The sequence below is a fragment of the Mustela nigripes genome, chromosome 6 (assembly GCF_022355385.1).
Source record: "Mustela nigripes isolate SB6536 chromosome 6, MUSNIG.SB6536, whole genome shotgun sequence".
NCBI classification, from domain to species: Eukaryota; Metazoa; Chordata; class Mammalia; order Carnivora; family Mustelidae; genus Mustela; species Mustela nigripes.
This window is the reverse complement of record NC_081562.1, coordinates 136,155,415-136,176,595: the sequence shown is the minus strand read 5'-3', so window position 1 is coordinate 136,176,595 and position 21,181 is coordinate 136,155,415. Positions and strand designations below refer to the sequence as shown.

Here is a 21,181-nt window from a genome sequence, read left to right as displayed (position 1 = left end):
GAATAAAAGCCCAGATTACTGCTGGGTTGGGGTTAGGGGTTAAGGATAGGGTGTAAGTCTGGTATTTAAAGTCCTTTTTTATCTTTGGCCCAAACTTACTCTCAGACCCTCTCCTTTCACAACTCTCCCCTCTTCCCCCTCTCCCTCTCCCAGTTCTGTTTTATTGTCTTGATGGGGTCCTGTTTCTGGGTCACAGGCTTCACCACCTTCGTCAAGACCCTGCCCAGACCTTTATCTCATTATCAGTTCCCTTCTGTGTCCTGTGTCTGCGTCCTTCCGCAACCCTTCTCGCTGTGCTTAGGACTCAAATTACTGTGCTGCTTCCTCCTTCCTCGTCTGGTTTCCTCCCTCTTAAATCTGTCTAATCCAGAGGCATCTTCCCCGCTCCCGGACAAGTAGATCAATACTTCTACTTCCCAAAACAATCCAGGTCAATCCAGTAATACCACCTGCCTGTGGCACTTGAACTATCCAGGCGTCCACAATTGGCCTCTTCTTGGGAACAAAGAGCCCAAGAAGCATCCTGCAGGCTTTGTGTTTTTAATTAAAGGTCTAATTTAAGGGCAAAGTCGGATGGAAAGCCATACATGCTCAGTTAACTATATTAGATGTAAGGCTTTTAAATGAGATCCAGGGTTCGGTCAAAAGATGTCTTGGGCTGTACCCCTTTTTCCGTGGGGCGCAGGGAGCCCCTGCGGCTCCGGCCTTGTAAAGGGATCCCAGCAGAGGAGACCGACTCCGCACATCCTTTAATTAATTATCTATTTAAGTGAGCGCCACGGGTCACGGCCGTTCACGGACCCGTTTAGCCCTCATTTCCCAGGCGGGGACCCCTACCCGCGCGAGCCACGGGGCTGGGACCGCGCACCCGGAGGAGGGGGCGGGGTCTGTGGGGGCGCGACTGCGGGGCGGGGCCTGGGAAATTCCCGGCGGGGGCAGGGAGGCCCGCGCGGCGGTCAGCTGAGCGGCGCTGGGCGGGGTCGCGAGGCCGCAAGTCAGCCCGAGGCTCAGCGAGCCCGGATCGCTGCCCCTGGCGGGTCCCCTGGTCCGCGTCTGCATCCGGGTCCGGAGCCCTCCCCCAGCGGGCACGATGCCGAGAGAGCAGTGACCCCGATAGAGGCCAGAGCGCGGGCGCGGGGTGAGCTGGGGCAGAGGGCGGGCAGGGGCTTGGAGAGGTGGCGGCTCCCTTTCCGCCTTGGAAGCTGTTCCCGCGGCCCCGTTCCCTGCGACGCCGGAGCCTGTCGGGTGTCGATGGCGAGGGATGGGACGTCCTCTCCCCCGGGAGGGTTTCCGGGCCTGGGCGAATTCTGACCTGGTGGGAAAGGGCAGTAGGGCGGCCGTCCCAAAGCTCCCTCCCCCCTTTTTTACCGGCCCGGTTGGCCGCCAGTGACTTCCTCTGTAGGTCACGGAGGTTGTTTGAGGGTGACATCCTTCCGCAGGTTGGGAATGATTACAGCCAGTTCCTCATTATATAGGAAGTGGTTAAATGTATACCTTTGAGAAATGAAAAGTATTCTAGCTATTTGAGGTGACCCAGGGACACTAAGGAACAGGTGACCTCTCTCTCTAAGGTGCTGGGACTCCTGAACAGCTGAAAGGAATCTTCATAAACTGTTGTGTCCGGGAGAGCATGTGTGTGTGTGTGTGTGTGTGTGTGTGTGTGTACATACAGAGACCATGAATGCTCCATGAGGCTGAGAACCCCAGAGGAATTGTTTTTCCTGTGAGAAATGTGTAAGCTGGAGGCAGAGTCAGCATCGCTAAGAGAAAACGAAACCCAGATTCTGGTCTGGCCTCCTCCTCCAGGAAAACTGTTGTATGGAAATGTATGCCCCAGATCTATTGAAGGATGAAGTGGAAAACAGAACCGTGGTCCAGTAAGGTGGTGTTAGAACCTCAAAAGCCTCAGATCTGGTAAGCAAGAGCAGCGCTATTAACACAAGAACCAGCCCCTCCCCTTGCTCTTTGCCTAGGGAGAGAACTAGGGAACCCTGGCTACCTCCCAGGATGTGCCCAGTTTGTGCTGGGCTGGAGAGATCCTGGGGCAGAGGCAAAGGCCAGGAACTGCCCTAGGAATGGACAAGGCAAGTGAAGTTTAAATGTGGCCTGGAGAGAGAGGACAGGGACAGGAATCTTCCAAGTGACTGATCTGTTTTTCTACTGGGCCACTTCTAATGGTTCTTTGTATATTATGTACAACATTATAAAAATAATGTCTTTTTTTGGTAACTGATCTCAGGTTGCATATTATGCTGTGGAGTCCAACTAACCCCTCCAAAAAACAAAAAAAAAAACTTTATTCTTGAAAGAAATTGGTCATTGTATTACCTTCCTTCAGAACCCTCTCCCTTAAGTAAGGATACCTGGGTATTTTCCTCTCCAAGCCCTGCTTTTCCTGAATTTTATAGAGACCTGAACTATTTGATATGTTCCTTGGAATCAGTGGGATTAGTAAATCCAAAGGAAAAGGAAGAAATTAAACTCTGTTTTTGAGAAGTGAAGACTTTTCAGAGGAAAATATTATTTTAAAGGTTTTCATTTTGACATGTATAGGAGGATGGGATAATAAGATGTGTGTTATGAAATGACACTCAGATACCTTTGGGGATGATAAAAGAAACAGTACTAATTTTCAAAACAAGTTTTAAAAGTTGAGGTCAAGAATTAGGGAATGAGTGCCGTAGAGTTGGAGAAAAACTCATAATTCTAGCATGCTGGGTTTGTCACTATGGAGCAGAAAGTGTCTTACTAGTGCTAGACCTTAAAATACCTCATTGCACTGTATTTTCATTTCATTTCAACGAACATTTACTGAGAGCCTGCTGTGCGCCGCTCACAAGGTAGAATAAAATAGAGACCTTCCCTGAAGTTTGACGAAGATCTCCTGAATGGGATGATCATAGAACTTTGCAGAAAGAGCCCATTGCTACTGGGTACTGAGAGGAAAGAACAGGCTGTTTTACACAGCCATCTATCTCAGCTGGACATGGAGCTGTCTGGTGCGTATTTGCCAGGGCAGACGTGGGGCCAGATATTTTGTGCAGAGAGGAGAGCAGAGATAAGAGCAAAGAAGTGGAAGAGAGCGGGAAACTGTGAGCTCTTTCATGCCTTGCGTGCCAGTGGCATGGTGACAAGAGATGATACCGGTGGGTAAGTAGGGGCCAGACTCTGAAAGGCCACGTTTTTCTCATTTAGGAGCTGGAAATCTGCCTTGCATGGGAAGGGTTTTCAGCAGGAGGGTGACCTCATGTTGGGAAAGAATCTGTAGTGATAGGGGGACTGTGGTAGAAAGAGGCCAGGCAGACAGCATAGGTAACTACTCAGCAAGGATTCTCGATGCCGGGGACACAGTGGTGCACAGAACAGACAAAAATCCTATACTCCGTGGAGTGCATCGCTACTGTAATTGAGACAAGACACGGAGAGCCTGACCTAAGCTGGCAAGGATGGGAATGAGGAGGAAGTACCAGCCACTTACTGACCCATGAGACTCCAATGGAGAGAATCAGGATACTCCCAGGCTCATGCCTTACGTGAGAAGGGTAAATCAATTCCCATTTTCTGTAGGTTAGCAAATTTCAAAATCAGAATTCCATTTCTGGCATGAAAAGTGAAACTTCTTTTTCCCCCTTCATTGGATACAGGCTTTGAGTTCTTTTTCCAGGATGATGATGGTTTTAGTTGATATAATCTTGGGATCACACTCAGCCCCCCACCCTGGCATAAGTGTAGGACATGGAGTGTTATGCGAGTGTCTGAGGATGAGGGATATAAGGCCATGATTCTACAATCTCAGCCACCTAATGGTCTGATCAGGAAATAGGTTTTTACTGTTTAAAATTAATTTATTCATGCAGGGATTGAACCTGTGAATGCTTATTAAGCCAGTTTAGAACACATCAGGGTAAGAGCCTGGACGTATTCTGCATAATGCCCATTAGTCCAATGTCCAGAGGGTGGAAGTCAGTATAAGGCAGATTTCTGTTCGATACAGAATGACTTTCTAATGATGGGAATGGTCCTGGAACAGAATGGGCTGTGTTGCCTGCCAAAGTCATTGCTCATATATTCTGTCATTGAAGCCTTTCAGGCCCGGTCTGTATGACCCTCTTCCATGGAAACCAGATAAGAGATTCTTGCAGCGAATAAGAAGTTGGCCTGGATCATTTGTAAGGCCAACTCAGAAATGAGATTTAAGCTCATGCCCACGCCCACAGAGTCGAGTCATTGCTACTTGACCTCTGGAATTAAAAATGATAATATATTTAAGAATTCAAATAGGACTGGGAATAAAATCAAGGAAATTCTTCTAGGTAGTTTGCTGCTTCCTCACTGGTGAAATCTTGATAAATTGTGCTAAATTAACTCACCCTTCTGTAGTTAAATATCACCTTTGCTTAGAAATGACGTGTTTCAAGGATGCTTGGCTGATTCAGTAGAGTATGTGACTTTTGATCTCAGAGCCCCATGTTGGACATAGAACTTATATTAAAGAAACAAAAGAAAGGAAAAAAAGAGACATGTTTCAGATCCAGGTTAGTTGGATTTTTATGGGAAATTCTGTTATTTAAAAAAAAAAAAAAAGCAATTCCGTTAATGGATAGAACCTTGGAATAAATGGCTTAGTTCCAATTTCTGTAACCTTTGGAAATGTGTGCAAGAATTTATAATTCATCTCTGTATTTGTTCAGTTGAATGTACTTAAGGCCGTGTTAAAGACTTAGAAAATTCAGCTTTCCCTAAAGGGTGCTCTACCAATAGACATTTCACATAGGCACTGAACTCATAACTCATAATGATGCCCCCCAAAATACCTAAAATCATAGGATACTCTTTGGGTCACCAAAAAACAATTAAGTTGCTTTTGGTAACAATTTGGTAATAAACATGCTTGTGTTTGGCATATACACTAACTTCTTATTTCCTATGACATTTGAATTACCAAATAATTTTCCCTAACAATGCTGGATAATGAAGTGTTTGCAGTGATTAGGACAGGCATATAATACATATGTGGCATGGCCATGATGGTGCTGGGTTGTATGTGTTGGATGGGGGGGGGGGGGTTGGATCTTTCTAGAAATTCAAGAATACTTTTCATGGGGTTTTTGAGCTAAAAGCAAATGTAATGATCATCATTCGCTAGACAAGTCAGTAAATTATCATAAGAGGTCACAGATCTGGGTAAGGCAGCCAGTGTTTTTTCGACTGTCCCCTAGCATGACCCTGCTTTTTCCCCTCATGTCCTAAAATCTGAGCAACCTGAAAAAGCTAGAAGCCCTGATAAAACAGCTAGAACCAGGTTTTTTTTTCCATTTTTTTAAATTAATTTTCTATTTTTTATAAACATATATTTTTATCCCCAGGGGTACAGGTCTGTGAATCACCAGGTTTACACACTTCACAGCACTCACCAAAGCACATACCCTCCCCAATGTCCATAATCCCACCCCGTTCTCCCAAACCCCCTCCCCCCAGCAACCCTCAGTTTGTTTTGTGAGATTAAGAGTCACTTATGGTTTGTCTCCCAGTTTTAACTTTATTGTGGATGTCTAAAGGAAGTATAAAGGAAAGTTGAGGAGGAAAAATAACCTGGATAATTTTCAAAAGAAAATCTTTGTTTTCTCCCCTCCCATTTCTTCCTCTTCCCTGCTTCCCCTGCCCTTCCCTCTTCTCTCCCCTTTCCTCTCTCTTGGAAAAGCAATGAAAGAGAAATGTGTATATACTAAAATGAAATTAAGCACATCTCTAGAGAACTCCTTAGGAACTTAAAAAAAAATCTGTTGAATGTTTCCATTTGCTTTTGCGAAGTGTATTATAACCTTTGAGTACCTAAGCAAACTGGACAGCTGACAAGTAAATGATACATATTGTAAGGTTTTTAAATTTTTTTATTTAAATTCAATTTAACATATAGTGTACTGTTAGTTTCAGGGATAGAATTTAGTGATTCATCAGTTGCATAGAACATGCAGTCCTGGGGCACCTGGGTGACTCAGTTGGTTAAGTGTCTGCCTTTGGCTCAGGTCATGATCTCAGGGACCTGTGCTAGAGCACTGTGTCAGGCTCCCTGCCCAGCGTGGAGCCTGCTTCTTCTCCCTCTGCCCCTCCCCCTCCACTTGTGCTCTATCTTAGATAAATAAAGAACACCCTGTGTTCATTCTGTCAAGTGCCCTCCTTAATGCCCATCACCTAATTACCCCATCCCCCATCCCCCTCCCCTCCAGCAACTCTCTGTTTGTTCCCTAGATTTAAGATTTATGGTTTGCTTCCCTCTCTGTTTTAATCTTATTTTATTTTTCCTTCCCTTCCCCTATGTTCCTCTGTTTTGTTTCTTAAATTCCACACATGAATGAAATCATGTGGTATTTGTCTTTCTTTGACTGACTTATTTCGCTTAGCTTAATATTCTCTAGTTCTATCCACATTGTTGCAAATGGCAAAATTTCTTTTTTCATGGCTGAGTAATATTCCATGTATATATATATACCACATCTTCTTTATCTCTTCATCTGTCAGTAGACATCTGGGCTTTTTCATATTTTGGATATTGTGGACATTGCTGCTCTAAACATTGGGGCACATTGTGAGGATTTTATCTTTAGGTCTCTTTACTATTCCTATTATTTGGTAAAAACCCATGTTTATGAAAGCTTAGCTCCAACATCATACTGTGCATAAACAAATGTTACAGAAAGCCAGAAACTGGCTTTTTTTCTAAATTATTTTTTTCTTTTCTTTTAAATATTTTCTTTTTTTCTAAATTATTTCATCCAGATTATTTTATTGGGGAAACCAAAAGCAGTCTTTTCTAATCACTGAATACCAGGAACCCACCTCAGCACTAGACCACTTTACTAATACATTAGGATATGTAGAACATAGGCTACCTTCCAGAGGCCCACAGTGGAGTAGTATGCCTCGTCAATGCTTTTCACTTCAGAAACTGACATCCTCCTTAAAGCATTTCATGGGACTGCCTCTCCTTAAGGTGGCTGCTCAGGGGAGAAGCAGGAGCCTGCTGTCCTGTCATGGTACTGTCCCTCATGACCTGCAAGTTCCTTCAGACCAAAAGCAGATCACCAGGCTCTTGAGTCCAGGGGGCCTCCAGAGAACCCCAGGCATTGCTTCCATTGGGGGTGGGGGGAAAAGCACTGTACCACAACCTGTGTGTTTGGTTTAATACACAGTCACCGAAAGCTCTCCTAGCTGTTAATGATATGGTGCTGTGTCAGAAAGAATGCACTTATCCTTCTTCATCTTCCATGACAAGGCTTATCATGATTGTCATGAAGCACAGAAAAGAAAATGTTTGCCTGTAGCATGCCACCAGTTGTTAGAAGAGATTCGTATGTTTGCCCAGGTGGTAGGGCATACATAAACGGATCTTATTTTTGTCCATCTTGTCTGTCTTGTCTTGTCTATCTCATTGATGTCCACATTGACCGCTCTAAAAAATAAAGTGGTATGCTTAAAATATTCTCAGAATATGCAATAAGTGAGCAAGGTTTCTTAGTCTTTTTAGGATGCCTTGCAGAATTATTGAATATTGAAGCCTAAATATTCAGTAGCATCTTTATTGTATGACAGAGCTGGGTTTTGGTATTATTTATACTCCTATAGTTCATACCTCTTCTGAAGTGACCTCGGCCAAGCTCTAACACCCCTGGGAGCTCAGCTCGGTCTCCTGTCAAGTAGCCATCCAGTTGGGTTTTAGTGAGGATTAGAAACTGACGTGTTGGCTGCGGTGATTCAGCATGTAGTAAGCATCCAAAAAATGTTCCTTCTCCCTTTCCTCTTAGCCAAAAATTCAAGAGATAAAATATGGAGATTTTTTAACAGCTTTATGTGCAGTTCACCCAAAACAAAAAGATCTGAGCTTGAAAGATTTGCATAGGAAAACCAATTTAATGATACTTTACCCATATCCACAAATATACGTTTGGAAGCCTTGAATTCCTGTTAGGATCCCTGATTCTCATGCTCTTCTCTCCCTCCTCCGTCCCTCAGGCCCTCGCCGCACCCACGCACACAGACACACGCACAGAGGCTAGAATACACCTCTTTGTTTAAAAGGGAAGAACCAAAAATGCCCAAAAAAGAATTGGAGAGGAAGGAGGCAACTTTTGGAATACACACTAGCAGTTCCCCATGGACTTATGGGACTCAGGGGGGCCCCTTGCAGTGGGAAGACAGCTCTCTCTTCAGTCTGTGACGCTTCCCTAGGTCCTGCAGCCATGTCCCACCAACCGCTTAGCTGCCTGACTGAAAAGGGGGACAGCCCCAACGAAACCACAGGAAATGGGCCCCCCAACCTGGCTCACCCAAACCTGGACACGTTCACCCCGGAGGAGCTGCTGCGGCAGATGAAGGAGCTCCTGACTGAGAACCATCAGCTCAAAGGTGAGAAGCCCCTGGCCACCACGTTTCTTCATTCACCCTGGCCCTTCATGAACAGCATCTCTCTGTCAAAAAGCTTGTTGGTGAATTCCCTTCTCTCTCTTTCACTAGCGGGAGAAAGAGCACAGAGTCTAGCTTTTGGTAAAGCTAAAATTGTTTCCATTGTTTACTTTTGGGAATACAGGTAAGAATAAAAGGTACTTACACACCCCAGGGAAATGGTGTAATGACATAGAGTCCCTTTAGAAAGAAAGGAAGAATTACAGAGTTCTAAATATGACCCTGTTCATAGAACGCATTCTGGGATCTCCGGCCATGGCTTCTGGCAGGACCTGTGTTCAAATCAGTGCTCTAGCGTGTGTGTCGTCATGGAGGAACCCAAACTAGTTTTATTTTCTGGAATCTTTGGAGCACTAGAAATGACATTAGGCCCCCGAGTCTTGTCTGGAAGCAAAAACCACTCAACTTTCTACATTTTCTGCCAACCCTGGGGTCCAGGCCAAGGAGGGCTTCTTTAGATTCACAGCTAAGTGATGAGGATGGTTGGAGGTTGGATTCATCAAATCGAGTCTGATGTGTGACACTCTCACTCTGAACCCCATACAGAAGCCATGAAGCTAAATAATCAGGCAATGAAAGGGCGATTTGAAGAGCTTTCAGCCTGGACAGAGAAACAGAAGGAAGAACGCCTCTTTTTTGAGATACAGAGCAAAGAAGCCAAAGAGCGCCTCATGGCTTTGAGTCACGAAAATGAAAAATTGAAGGAAAAACTTGAAAAACTAAAAGGGAAAATGGAAAAGTCCCTTGAGGTGAGCAGACTAGTCAGTTGCAATTTTATTTTATTTTATTAATATTTAGAGTGGAATCTTCCTTATCTAGACTTCTAGATCAAAACCTTTCATGGTTCAGGCTAGATGAGTATTTTGCATCATTTGAAAGAACGGTTCTTCCTGAGAAGGTGGCTACAGTTTCAAGGGTCGTTTGCAGTCTCTGTTGGGGGAGGGAAATCTGTACGGTTTTGACCATATTGATTATAGTCAAAAGAGGGTTGTGGTTATAAATCAGTATTTTGTATTCATTATAGACCTCGCAGGAGAACCTCTGCCTCGAACCATCCAAGTGTTAGCTTTTAGTTTATGTCTTTGATAGAAAATTACATTAAAAAAACTATTACTTCCAAGTTTTACTTACTATTTTAGTCTTTTCCTAAGTCTAAAATAGAGATTCCTCACTTTACATTTTACATCTACTTTTGAGAAATGGTGAGATACTTATCATGTTGTGATAGGAGGCTGTCAGTTTGCCACATTTTCATTGACCCAAAGACCCTAAGAAATGTGCTCATGGCCAAGAGTGGGTGCCAAAGATGTTAGTGATAAAATATGTATCAGAACCCATTTGAAGCATCTGCCCATATTCTGAGGACTGGTTGTTCCTTAGGCTGGACATCTGCTGTTCCTTGTCTTCCCAACCTGGAACGTAGCAGCCCCCTGAGGGATGGACCACTGGTTTGATTCAGAGAAGATAGAAACCCAGACTTCAGAGATGTTCCTTGAGATACCTTGAACTCTGTTGATCTCTGATTTCTTGGGTAAAGTATGCAAACAAAGAAAGATAAGAGGAAAAAAAGGGGGGACAATATGGAATAACCTGAAGAATGAAAAGTTGTTTAGGGAACTGTATTGTGCTTTTTGTCAGGGCTTTACTCATTGATATCGATCCCTGCTTATGGGACCGTGTGAACATTCTGCTTGAATAAAGTTACATTTGTGTAGGAAATGATTCATTGCTGATTAGATCTATCACATCTAATGCTTCAACTTGTCTTATAGTTCAAAAAACAGTAAGTTATTACTTTGGGGGAAATCTCTTGGTCTCTAAATATTTGCAAGGTAGAATATGCTGAAAAAATGATCAGCTAGGCTATGTGAATAATTTTCTACTCTCTGTAAGAAAATATCTTTTTTTTAAGATTTTATTTACCTGAGAGAGAAAGAGTATACAAGCTGGGTGGAAGGGCAGACTCCCCACTGAGCTCAGTCCAAAGGGAGGCTCGATCCCAGGACCCCAAGATCATGACCGTAGCCGAAGTCAGATGCTTAACTGACTGGGCCAACCAGGTGCCCCAGAAAATATCTTATGCTGTTTTCCTCCTTTGGCTTTTGGGATGTGAGCTGACAGCTGACATCAGTCTGTTGGGGCCTATCACATTGAAGCCCAGAAAGAAGCTTCCAGAAGCAGTTTGTCTGTTTGAAATCATCTGTGTGTGGGTTTTCCTAAGAAGTCCCAGTACTGGAAGAGATAGAGAAAAGAAGCTGGAGCTCCAGACAGCTTCTTTCAATGCAGAAGATAGCTGAAACAAACTATAAGCAGGACTCAGAAGTGAGTCCTTGGGACAGATGACATGGGTACTTGGACAAAGAGACATTTATAGCTCTTTAATACCCTTGGTCATCAGCCTTCTGTCCCCAGAAATGTGCTTCCCAGGCCTGCCTATTGCCTCCCTGCCTCTTCTTTAATTTTTATTTCATGGACCAGTTGAGATGATTTGTACAATTTAGGCCGTCATCTTCCTGACTTAAAGCTCTCCCAGCCCCTGCCTTTTCTCACTCTTGCTGCATCTCTCCAGGGAATCCCCTCCAGCCACCAGGGACTCTCATGTGTTCTGTGCCACACAACTAAAGGGAATAGCGCATTTCTTTTGGAGATCTGCCTTCTGATCCTCAGGGTGAGGCTGAGGTTTTCATGGTTCTGTCTAGCTCACAGAATTATACATTATTATCATCTGTAGAGAGAACTTTTTAACTTTTAATGGTACAGATTGCTAGGCAGAGATCATTAGCTGGGTATTTCTTCTAGGATTATAAAATGCATGGTAGCCTGGGCAGATTTCCGGGACAGCAAGTTGGAGACATGATACAAGTACAAAAGGAGAGCCATGGTGTTGCTTGAAGGTCAAGGGCAAGCATTCAAAAATGATGAAAGGTAACAAATCATGGAGTTGAGTTTGATCAGAGAGAATAAAACATGTGAGTTCTAGTCCAGGAAGGGATTGAAAGGAGTCTCAGTAGTGAAATGAAGAGAGATTTAAAATGTTACCTTGTGAGGTATTTGATGGCCAAATAAGTAGATAGGAATTTCCCAAGGATAGTGAAAAGATCCTCACCCTTGTAAAAAAGAAGATTACCCTGACAAGTCTGAGATTCTAGAATCATGGCCTTATATCCCTTGTCATCAGACACTTGCTTAAAACTCTGTTTCCTACCCTTATGCCAAGGTGGTTTTAAAAATCCATTCTGAGGTGCCTCGGTGGTTCAGTCAGTTGGGTATCTGACTCTTGATTTCGGCTCAGGTCATGATCTCAGGGTCATGAGACCAAGACCTGAGTTGGGCTCCTCACTGGGTGTGCAACCTGTTTAGGATTCTCACTCCCTCCCTCTGTCCCTCCTCACCCCCACTAACACACTCACTCTCTCTTCAAAAAAAAATTTTTTTAATCCATTCTATAAAATGTCCTCAGAGGGGTCCAGCAGGAAAATGTGAAGATACCTAATAGAACCTGACTTTGCCCTTACCTGCTCGCTTCCTAGTCCAGGCTAAGTAGGGCCTCTCCTTTGACTTTCTACCGCTTTCACGGTTTCATTTCTTTGGAATGAGTCATTACCAAGAGAGGATGCCCAGGCTGATAACCTTTCCCTGCACATCTAACTCTTCAGCTTCACAATGAGTTCTTTTCTCTCAGGCCTGTGGTCATTTCCTGGCAAGGGAACACTCCCAGTGAAGCAAGAACATGATCTCACTGGTGTGAGACATAGTCCTGTGCTGCGTATTAATATCTTTCTCTCCAGGTTTCAATATTTCAGGGACCAGCTGGTTTACGCGAATCCTTTTAATGCTTTTTGGTTGTCCTAACAACCTTTGGGTCTATTTCTGGTTCCTTAGGAAATCTGTCATGGAGATGGGTGGTGTGTGTGTGTGTGTGTGTGTGTGTGTGTGTGTGTGTGTGTGAAAGAGAGAGAGAGAGAAAGAGAGAGAGAATTGCTGTGTTGTAATGCTCTGATAACCTCAAGTGTGTATTTCTGGTGGCACCATGCCCATAAACACAATGAAGGTTTCCTGAGGAGGGAATCAGAGAGGCCTCCTAGGTCATGGCTGGAAGGGACCACAGAGACCACAGAGACCACTTAGGACCATGTCTTCCTTTCTAACCCAACACAACCAAGGCCAAGACTTTAAGTAAATCTGCTCAGGATGTCATACACAGCTATTAGCAGGCTGTGGACTGGAATCTGTTTTCTCTGCTCCCAGATGAAAACACTGCATCTAAACAGACCCTTCCTCTTAAGACTTTGTCTCAGGTAGTAAGTGTAATAAGAGGAACGCAACACATACTTGGTATTAGTAAATAGGAGTATTTGTTCTTTGTGTCGACATAGGCTGAAATTTAATTTTTTTACCTTTCATAGCAGCCTCCAAATTTTCAGTTTTCTTATTTCTCGCTGGGCTTCCTTTAAGCAGCCTAAAAAAACACCAACATAAGGTGTAGCAAACTGCCTGAGAGAATTTAGGACTTTGCATTGTCTTTACCATTCATGTTTCATGTAATGAGATGGCTTGATGCTTTGACTTCAAGCTATACATGACAAGTATGGAGAGAGCGAGGGTGGGTCTCCCTTTGTGTGGGAAGAAAAAAGGCAAGGGGTTGATTTGGTAGCTTTTTGTCCTTATTTTCTGAGGTTTTGGACAACTTAACCGTTGTCGAAGTCTGATTGGTTTCTTTCATGTCATATTATCCTGTATGCTGAGAAAGTCTTTCTTTCTTGTCATGAGATTATTTTAACTTTGTATTGTTTGAATATAATAAAATAATGTAAAATCTTCCATTTGAAATGTTGTATCACAATATATATCCAGGATCCCACTGGGGACCCCAAAGTCCCCAAGGCAGAAGCAGACCAGGAACTCGAACAGCTGAAGACCCAGGTGGCCTATCTCCAAGCTGAAAAAGCAGATCTGCTGGGGATTGTGTCAGAACTACAGCTCAAGCTGAATTCGGGGGGCTCTTCTGAAGACTCCTTTGTTGAAATCAGGATAGCTGTAAGTGTCCTGGTTTTCATTTCATTTTCAGCAAATTACAAAAGCTCACCTAGACACCTAGATTACCATCATGTCTTTTCAACACACCAAAGCCAAAGAGGGCAGGAGTTTCAGCATCAATATCACCAAGATAAATTGGCTCTCCTTTTTAAGTATGACATAATCCTAGGGGCACCTGGGTGGCTCGGTGGGTTAAACGTCTGACTCTATTTTGGCTCAGGTCCCGATCTCAGGGTTATGAGATCCTGCTTGGATCATGGAGCCTGCTTGGGATTCTCTCTCTCCCTCTGTCCCTACCCTTGCTCTCCCATGCGTGCTCTCTCTGTTTCGCTCTCAAAAAAAAAGTCTTAATACTGATGAGGGCTATCATGGCTGAAATGGAAGAATACTGATTATCTTTTAGGACAAAAGGGATTGGGTTAGTTTTTCTTTTCCTTCCCGTAGGTACTGACAAATCAGATATCTTGTGACTGATCTATAAAACAAAACAGAAAACAAACACTTTTCCAGATCAGGTCCTTCACTGTGTCCCGCACTGCACTTGGGTGTACAGACTCATGAGAAGATGGGGCAAACTGATGGCTTTAAAATAGTTTTTAATAATAGAACCCTCTTTTCAGACAAGCCTTATGAGGAACCTTGGTTTATTAAAAACAAGAAGTGAAGAAAAGAAATTAGTGCCATTGGGGTTGTGGTGGAGGGTTGACCTTGTCTTTGCCCCCGCTTCTAACAGCAGGTGCCTGGGCACCTCCAGGAGCTGAGGGTGAAGCCCTGGGTGTCTGACACATTTCTGTGGAACCGAAAATGAAGTGAGCTCAGTGAAGTGGCGTGTGCTGGCCCCTTCCTGAACATCTGACGAGTATCTGTGGTGTCCGTGTCTGTGAGCCCCAGAGCCGCTCTCCTTCACCGCCGCTAGAAAATATTAAATGTTGAGGGAGAAAAACCCACAAGGATAAGATCCTCTGTGATACCCGCTGGCATGTTAACTTTATCAGACCATACATCAGACAGGAAAAAAGAGAGTGTCTCTGAGAGAGAAATACGGACCTTGTAGGTAATGTGTGGGAAGCTTGTAAAAAGGTGAACTCCTGGGCGTGTCAGAATTATTAGTGTGTGACTGTCTTTGCTTTCCAGTTCCTTTGCTGCACTGAAGAGTAGTAGCATGGGGAGACAGCTCTCAGTAACTTTGCCATCCATGCTCCCTAATAAATCTTCAGGAGTATTCATAGCAGCCGAAATCAGGAGAATTGAAATACCAAATGGAAAGCACGCTTTGCCAGAGTACCCTTTCTGCAGATGACCAAAGATAATGAAATGCAGGTTTGATCGAACAGCTTTCACCTTCTCCAAATACCTGGCAAAGTTCAGGAAGGCCAAGGAGCATATGAGAAGTTTCCAAATGAGGCTTCTTCCTTTGGGGCGCATGGTGAGCACAATACGCTCCTCCACTGGTCCCATGAGTGACAGTTAGTTTTAGTGTAAACATGCTTTTCTTGCCTTGCTTCTTGTGAACTGGAAAACACTGCCCAAGGTTTAGGAAAAATGTACACAATCAGAGTTGTTTCGAACCATCTTTGTTCATGCATTTTCGGAAGACTTTCCTGCTAGCTCATTGGAATATTAATGTCTTTCCTATCATGTGACTGGTCTTGGACTTCTTGTATGCTTAAGTGGCCCATGATGTATACAGATTTCTCTAGGAGCCAATGTTGTGCTTTGTGAGCTTTGCCCATAGAAAACAGCCTCTTTTTCAACATTGCTTCAGCAGGTTCTGACATTTTGCATTTTAAAGGCCTGTACAGGGAAGCTGGATGGAGGTATCGCTAGCTTCATGTGACCTTAACTTGGGAAAGAAGGGAATGAACTGCCAAGGAGAGGGAGGAGATAAGTTTTCATGTGTTCGGGGTCAGGTTGACTCTTCTGGATGAGACATGAACCTTCACACCTTGGCCTAGATATTTATAATCCTGACAGGGTGTGCAGAGTAAGGGAAGGCTAGATTCCCATTCCATTTCAGTGACCTGGTTGAAACATCTCACATTTAAATGTCGGTAGCTTCCTTGGGTTGCAGGCCATCAACATTCTTGATCTTACTGCCTTTTTCTCTTTTGATAAAAAATTTGTCTTGTGGACATTATCATGGTAAAGCCCTTTCAATTCTGCCTTTACAGGAAGGAGACGCAGATGTGGCAGTGAGAGAAATCAGGACAAGTCCTGGACCAACAAGAACTGATTCCATTGACACGTATGTAGACAAGGGCTAGGGCTAGTGGACAACTCCTACCCCACCCCCGCACCAGGCTGTCTTGTCACTTGCAGCTCGCCGCTAGGAGGTCAAGCATCTTGGGCTGTGAAAGTTGATTCTCATTAATTGATGCCAGGACCCTTTTTTTGTTGTTGTTAAGAATTTATTTATTTATTTGAGAGAGAGTGCAAGAAGGGGGAGAGGCAGAGTGAGAGGAACCAGACTCCCCACCAAGGAGGAAACCTGATGCAGGGATGGATCCCAGGGCCCTGGGATCTTAACCTGAGCAGATGGCAGCCGCTTAACTGACTCAGCCACCCAGGCGCCCCATGCCAGGACCTTTTAGGAATGTCCGGTTTGAATGTGATTTAGTGTTACAGCCAGGCTGGCAGAGAATAGAAACAATGTGTGGTCCCTCTGTGGGCCAACTCAACCCTCACCACTCCATTTAGAGGTGTTTCATCTCCCATAAGATGAGAAGAGAAGACAAACTTGTTCTTAATCAAAAGACTCATGCTTGCTGATTTGTTTACTGGTGCACTTTGCCCTGGCCTGGGCTGTTCAACTCGATAAAGTGGGATGTTATCATTTTGTCTTCCCTGTTCATTCCCCAGAATGAGCCCAGACGACTGATCCTGAGTGATCTCCAGTAAGGACTGTAAGTGCTCTAAAACGCTGTCATACCCCGTGGCCAGATGTCTTACCTGTGGAGTCTCAAGCTGACCTGTTCCAAATAGACATCAGGAAGCAGACATCTAGTTGACCTGTTCCAAATAGACATTAAGAAGCAGACACCTAGGGGCACCTGGGTGGCTCAGTGGGTTAAGCCGCTGCCTTCGGCTCAGGTCATGATCCCAGGGTCCTGGGACTGAGCCCTGCATCGGGCTCCCCGCTCCACGGGAAGTCTGCTTTTCCCTCTCCCACTCCCCCTGTTTGTGTTCCCTCTGTCAAATAAATAAAATCTTTAAAAAAAAAAAAAGAAGAAGAAGAAGAAGAAGATGCAGACATCTAGGTGACCTATTCCAAGTAGACATTAGGAAGCAGACATTTTAAATGGTGGTGGAGGTGGGGGGGTGGGGTTTGGCAGAAGAGATGACAGAAGAGCTCGGCATTCACAGCTCTCACCTGGAATGGGCTGTTGGCTCATCCCCTGGATGCAAATTACTGCTGGGTTAGTCTCTTTGAAATAGACAGTTATTTGAAAATTCATCTAGGAATCTCTTCTCTCATGGGCTTTTAATACCTTTTTTCCCATAATGTGACAAATGTACTTAGAAAAACAGGCTGTTTCTTTTTTCCCAGTTTTGCTCCCAAGCCCTTGCATCAAGTATAAAATAAGTGATAGATAATCTTTCATTAAACAGGGCTGTCAGCATAAATGAAAGTTGCTTCCTCGCTTAGCAGTTCCTCAGCTTTCCCCCATCCTGCTGTTTTTAATATCGAAAGACTTTCCTGGAAGTGGTGGGAAGGAAGAAGGCCCTGACTGAAATTTCCAAGCCACTTCCTCTTCAGCTATAGCCACCTGCTAAAGCCATTTCCTCTTTTAAGCCATAGGTTGTTTTTGTTTTTTAAGATTTTATTTTTAAGTAATCTCTATATCCAACGTGGGGCTTGAACTCACGACCCTGAGATGAAGGGACACACGCTCCTCTGACTGAGCCGGCCAGACACTCCAAGGCACAGTTATGTTTTAGTAACTGTTTTCTTACCTCATTTTAAGGTATATTAAGGAGTCAGAGATTGATAACTGGGTGTGGAGTTCAAAGTCAGGAACTGGGATTTAATCCCGGCTGTGTATGAAATGTGTGAACTTGAATGTGAGCATCATTGCAGTCATCCGGGAAGTGTAGCTGTCATACCGGTGGTCCTGGTCTTGTTTGTCATCATCCTGCTTGTTGATATAATCAGATTTCGAAATCAAGGAAAATATTTCACATACCAGTGGTGCTTACATTTCTCTGCTATAGTTATTTTAAATCAAAAACAAAAAGTACCTTCTTCTCTTGACCTGAGAATATCAAGTTGGAGAAAGGTCAGCAATCTGGGTATTGCCAGGCAGCACACATGTTCATGTACTTTGTATGACTGTGATCCTCTCTGAGGCTAGTTCTCTAGGAAGGCCAGGCCCCGGAAACTGGGGCCACCTCTGCTCCACTATTCCTGGGGGTTCTGGGGTCTGATGTAGTGGGCACATGGGCTATTTGGAGGAAGCGAGCGTGTACAGTGCAAGGCGAGACTACCTGAGAGTCCCTACCCCTTTCCTGGACAGTGTGGAGGAGTGTGAACCTGGTGGTCGCAGGCCAGCTGCGTTTGGTCTGTAGATGAAAATTATTTGGAGAGTATTCTAAAAAGTAGTTCCTTTACGTGGTTTCAGTTACTTTCTTAGACACTTTGACATTTGTGTTTTCTGATGAAAACCTTTTAATCTTTATTCTGTTCTTGGTACAGGAACAAATCTACAGAAAGTGCCAGGAATTATTTGGAATTTGAGAAATTAACTGTGAGCCAGCTCCTGCTTTGTCTAAGGGAGGAAAACCAGAAGGTGGAGAAGCTTGGAATTGCACTCAAGGAAGCCAAAGAAAGGTATGAAATAGGTAACTTGAAATATGCATACATTGCTTTTTTAAAACAGCTTTATGGAGATAAAATTAAGACACCAGATAATCCAGGCATTTAAGGTATACATTTCAGTATAGTTTAGAATATTCCCAGTTATGCTTTCTGCCCGTGGACGCCGCCGAGTAAGCATCGTTAAAGTCTCCCCTCCCACCGCTGTCATGTCTAAGTCAGAGTCTCCCAAAGAGCCTGAACAGCTGCGGAAGCTCTTCATCGGAGGTCTGAGCTTTGAAACAACTGATGAGAGTCTGAGGAGCCATTTTGAGCAATGGGGAACACTTACAGACTGTGTGGTAATGAGAGATCAGAACACCAAGCGCTCCAGAGGCTTTGGGTTTGTCACATATGCCACTGTGGAGGAGGTGGATGCAGCTATGAATGCAAGGCCACACAAGGTGGAAGAGTTGTGGAACCAAAGAGGGCTGTCTCAAGAGAAGATTCTCAAAGACCTGGTGCCCACTTAAGTGTGAAAAAGATTTTTGTTGGTGAAAAAGAAGACACTGAAGAACATCATCTAAGAGATTATTTCGAACAGTATGGGAAAATCGAAGTGATTGAGATCATGACTGACCGAGGCAGTGGCAAAAAGAGGGGTTTTGCTTTTGTAACATTTGATGACCATGATTCTGTAGACAAGATTGTCATTCAAAAATACCATACTGTGAATGGCCACAACTGGGAAGTAAGGAAAGCGCTCTCTAAGCAAGAGATGGCTAGTGCCTCATCCAGCCAAAGAGGTCAAAGTGGTTCTGGAAACTTTGGTGGTGGTCGTGGAGGTGGTTTTGGTGGGAATGACAACTTTGGTCGCGGAGGAAACTTCAGTGGTCGAGGTGGCTTTGGTGGCAGTCGAGGTGGTGGTGGATATGGTGGCAGTGGGGATGGCTATAACGGATTTGGTAATGATGGAAGCAACTTTGGAGGTGGCGGAAGCTCTAATGATGTTGGCAATTACAACCATCAATCCTCAAATTCTGGACCCATGAAAGGAGGTAATTTTGGAGGCGGAAGCTCTGGCCCTTATGGTGGTGGAGGCCAATACTTCGCCAAACCACGAAACCAAGGTGGCTATGGTGGTTCCAGCAGCAGCAGCAGCAGCTATGGCAGTGGCAGAAGGTTTTAATTACTGCCAGGAAACAAAGCTTAGCAGGAGAGGAGAGCCAGAGAAGTGACAGGGAAGCTACAGGTTACAAGAGATTTGTGAACTCAGCCAAGCACAGTGGTGGCAGGGCCTAGCTGCTACAAAGAAGGCATGTTTTAGACAATACTCATGTGTACGGGCAAAAAAACTCGAGGACTGTATTTGTGACTAATTGTATAACAGGTTATTTTTGTTTCTGTTCTGTGGAAAGTGTAAAGCATTCCAACAAAGGGTTTTAATGTAGATTTTTTTTTTGCACCCATGCTGTTGATTGCTAAATGTAATAGTCTGATCATGACACTGAATAAATGTGTCTTTAAAAAAAAAAAAAACGAATATTCCCAGTTATGTAGCCATGACCACATTATAATTTTGCAACATTTTTTTCCTCAAGTAAGAAACCCAGTACCTGTTAACACTGATCCCTCATTCCTCCCAGCAGTCTGTTCTCTGTCTCCACAGATTTGCCTATTCTGGACATTTCATCCAAATGGAACCATATGACATGTGGTCTTTTGTGGTTGACTGACTTTATTTAGCATCATGTTTTCAGAGGTCACCCACGTTGTAGCACAAATCAGTTCTTCATTTCCTTTTTGTTGCCAAATAATAGTCCATTGTGTGACTAGTCAGTATTTTGCTTATTCAACAGTTGGTGAACATTTTGGTTCCCACTTTTTATCTATTGTGAATAACGTTTGCTGTAAACATTCTTGCACTTTTTGCGTGGACGTATTTTTTTAACCCTCTGGGGGTATATATGCAGGAGTGGGATCGCTGAGCCGTCGGCATCTCTGTGTTGAATGGTTTGAGCAGCTACCGACCTGTTTCCTGCAGTAGCTGCGCCATTTTACGTTTGAGGGTCCTGCTTTTCTCCATGTCCTCCTTCACACGTGTAATCATCCGCCTTCTTGATGACAGCCATCCTCGTGGATGTAAAGTGGTGTCTCATTGTGATTTTGATGTCATTTTCCTAATGACTGATAATGTTGAGCATCTTTTCATGTTGATCATTTGTATATCATCTTTGAAAATATCTATTGAAATCCTTTGCCCATTTAAAAAAAATTGGATTGCCTTTTTATTGCTGAGTCCTAAGAGTTCATTATATATTTTAGATGCAAATCCTTTTTGAGGGTATATGATTTGCAAATATTTTCTCCCATTCTGTGAATTACCTCTTTACCTCCTGCAGCACAACTTTTTATTTTTTTTTTAATTTTGATGTAGTCCACTTTATCTCTTTTTCTTTTGTCATTTGTGCTTTTGATGTTGTGTCTAATGAACCACTGACTAACCCAGGGTCACAAAGATTCACTCCTATGTTTTCTTCTAAGAGCTTTATAGTTTTAGCTCTTACAGTCAGGTCTCTGATCCGTTTTGAGTTCATTTGGGTATATGATGTGAGATCAGGGTCCAACTTCTTTCTTTTGTGTGTGGATATCCAGTCACCCTAACACCGTTTGTTGAAAAGACTCTTCTCTCCGTCAGTGAACTGCCTTGGCACCCTTGGTATAAATCAGTTAGCCATGTATGTAAAGATTAATTTCTAAACCTTCAATTTTATTCCTTTGATCTATATGCTTATCCCTTGCATATGCTACACTGTCTTGATTACTACAGTTAAATTTTTTTTTTCTTAAAGGTTTTATTTATTTATTTAACAGACAGAGATCACAAGTAGG

At 43.7% G+C, this 21,181-nt stretch overlaps 1 protein-coding gene and 1 pseudogene across 2 annotated transcripts in view; both read left to right on the top strand.

Annotated features, from left to right (window-relative positions):
• Nucleotides 1-941: 941 nt before the first annotated feature.
• OPTN (optineurin) overlaps nt 942-21,181 on the top strand; it is a 45,113-nt gene continuing 24,873 nt past the window's right edge. The window contains exons 1-6 of one of the 2 annotated variants that reach the window (XM_059404310.1): nt 942-1,138; nt 8,227-8,403; nt 9,007-9,209; nt 13,315-13,497; nt 15,669-15,742; nt 18,191-18,325. In XM_059404310.1, the coding sequence (XP_059260293.1) occupies nt 8,238-8,403; nt 9,007-9,209; nt 13,315-13,497; nt 15,669-15,742; nt 18,191-18,325 (761 nt within the window). In that variant the 5' untranslated portion in view covers nt 942-1,138; nt 8,227-8,237. The remainder of the gene's footprint in view (nt 1,139-8,226; nt 8,404-9,006; nt 9,210-13,314; nt 13,498-15,668; nt 15,743-18,190; nt 18,326-21,181) is intronic. The other variant, XM_059404309.1, reaches the window with a different exon arrangement.
• LOC132020169 (heterogeneous nuclear ribonucleoprotein A1-like) lies at nt 18,442-19,757 on the top strand (annotated as a pseudogene).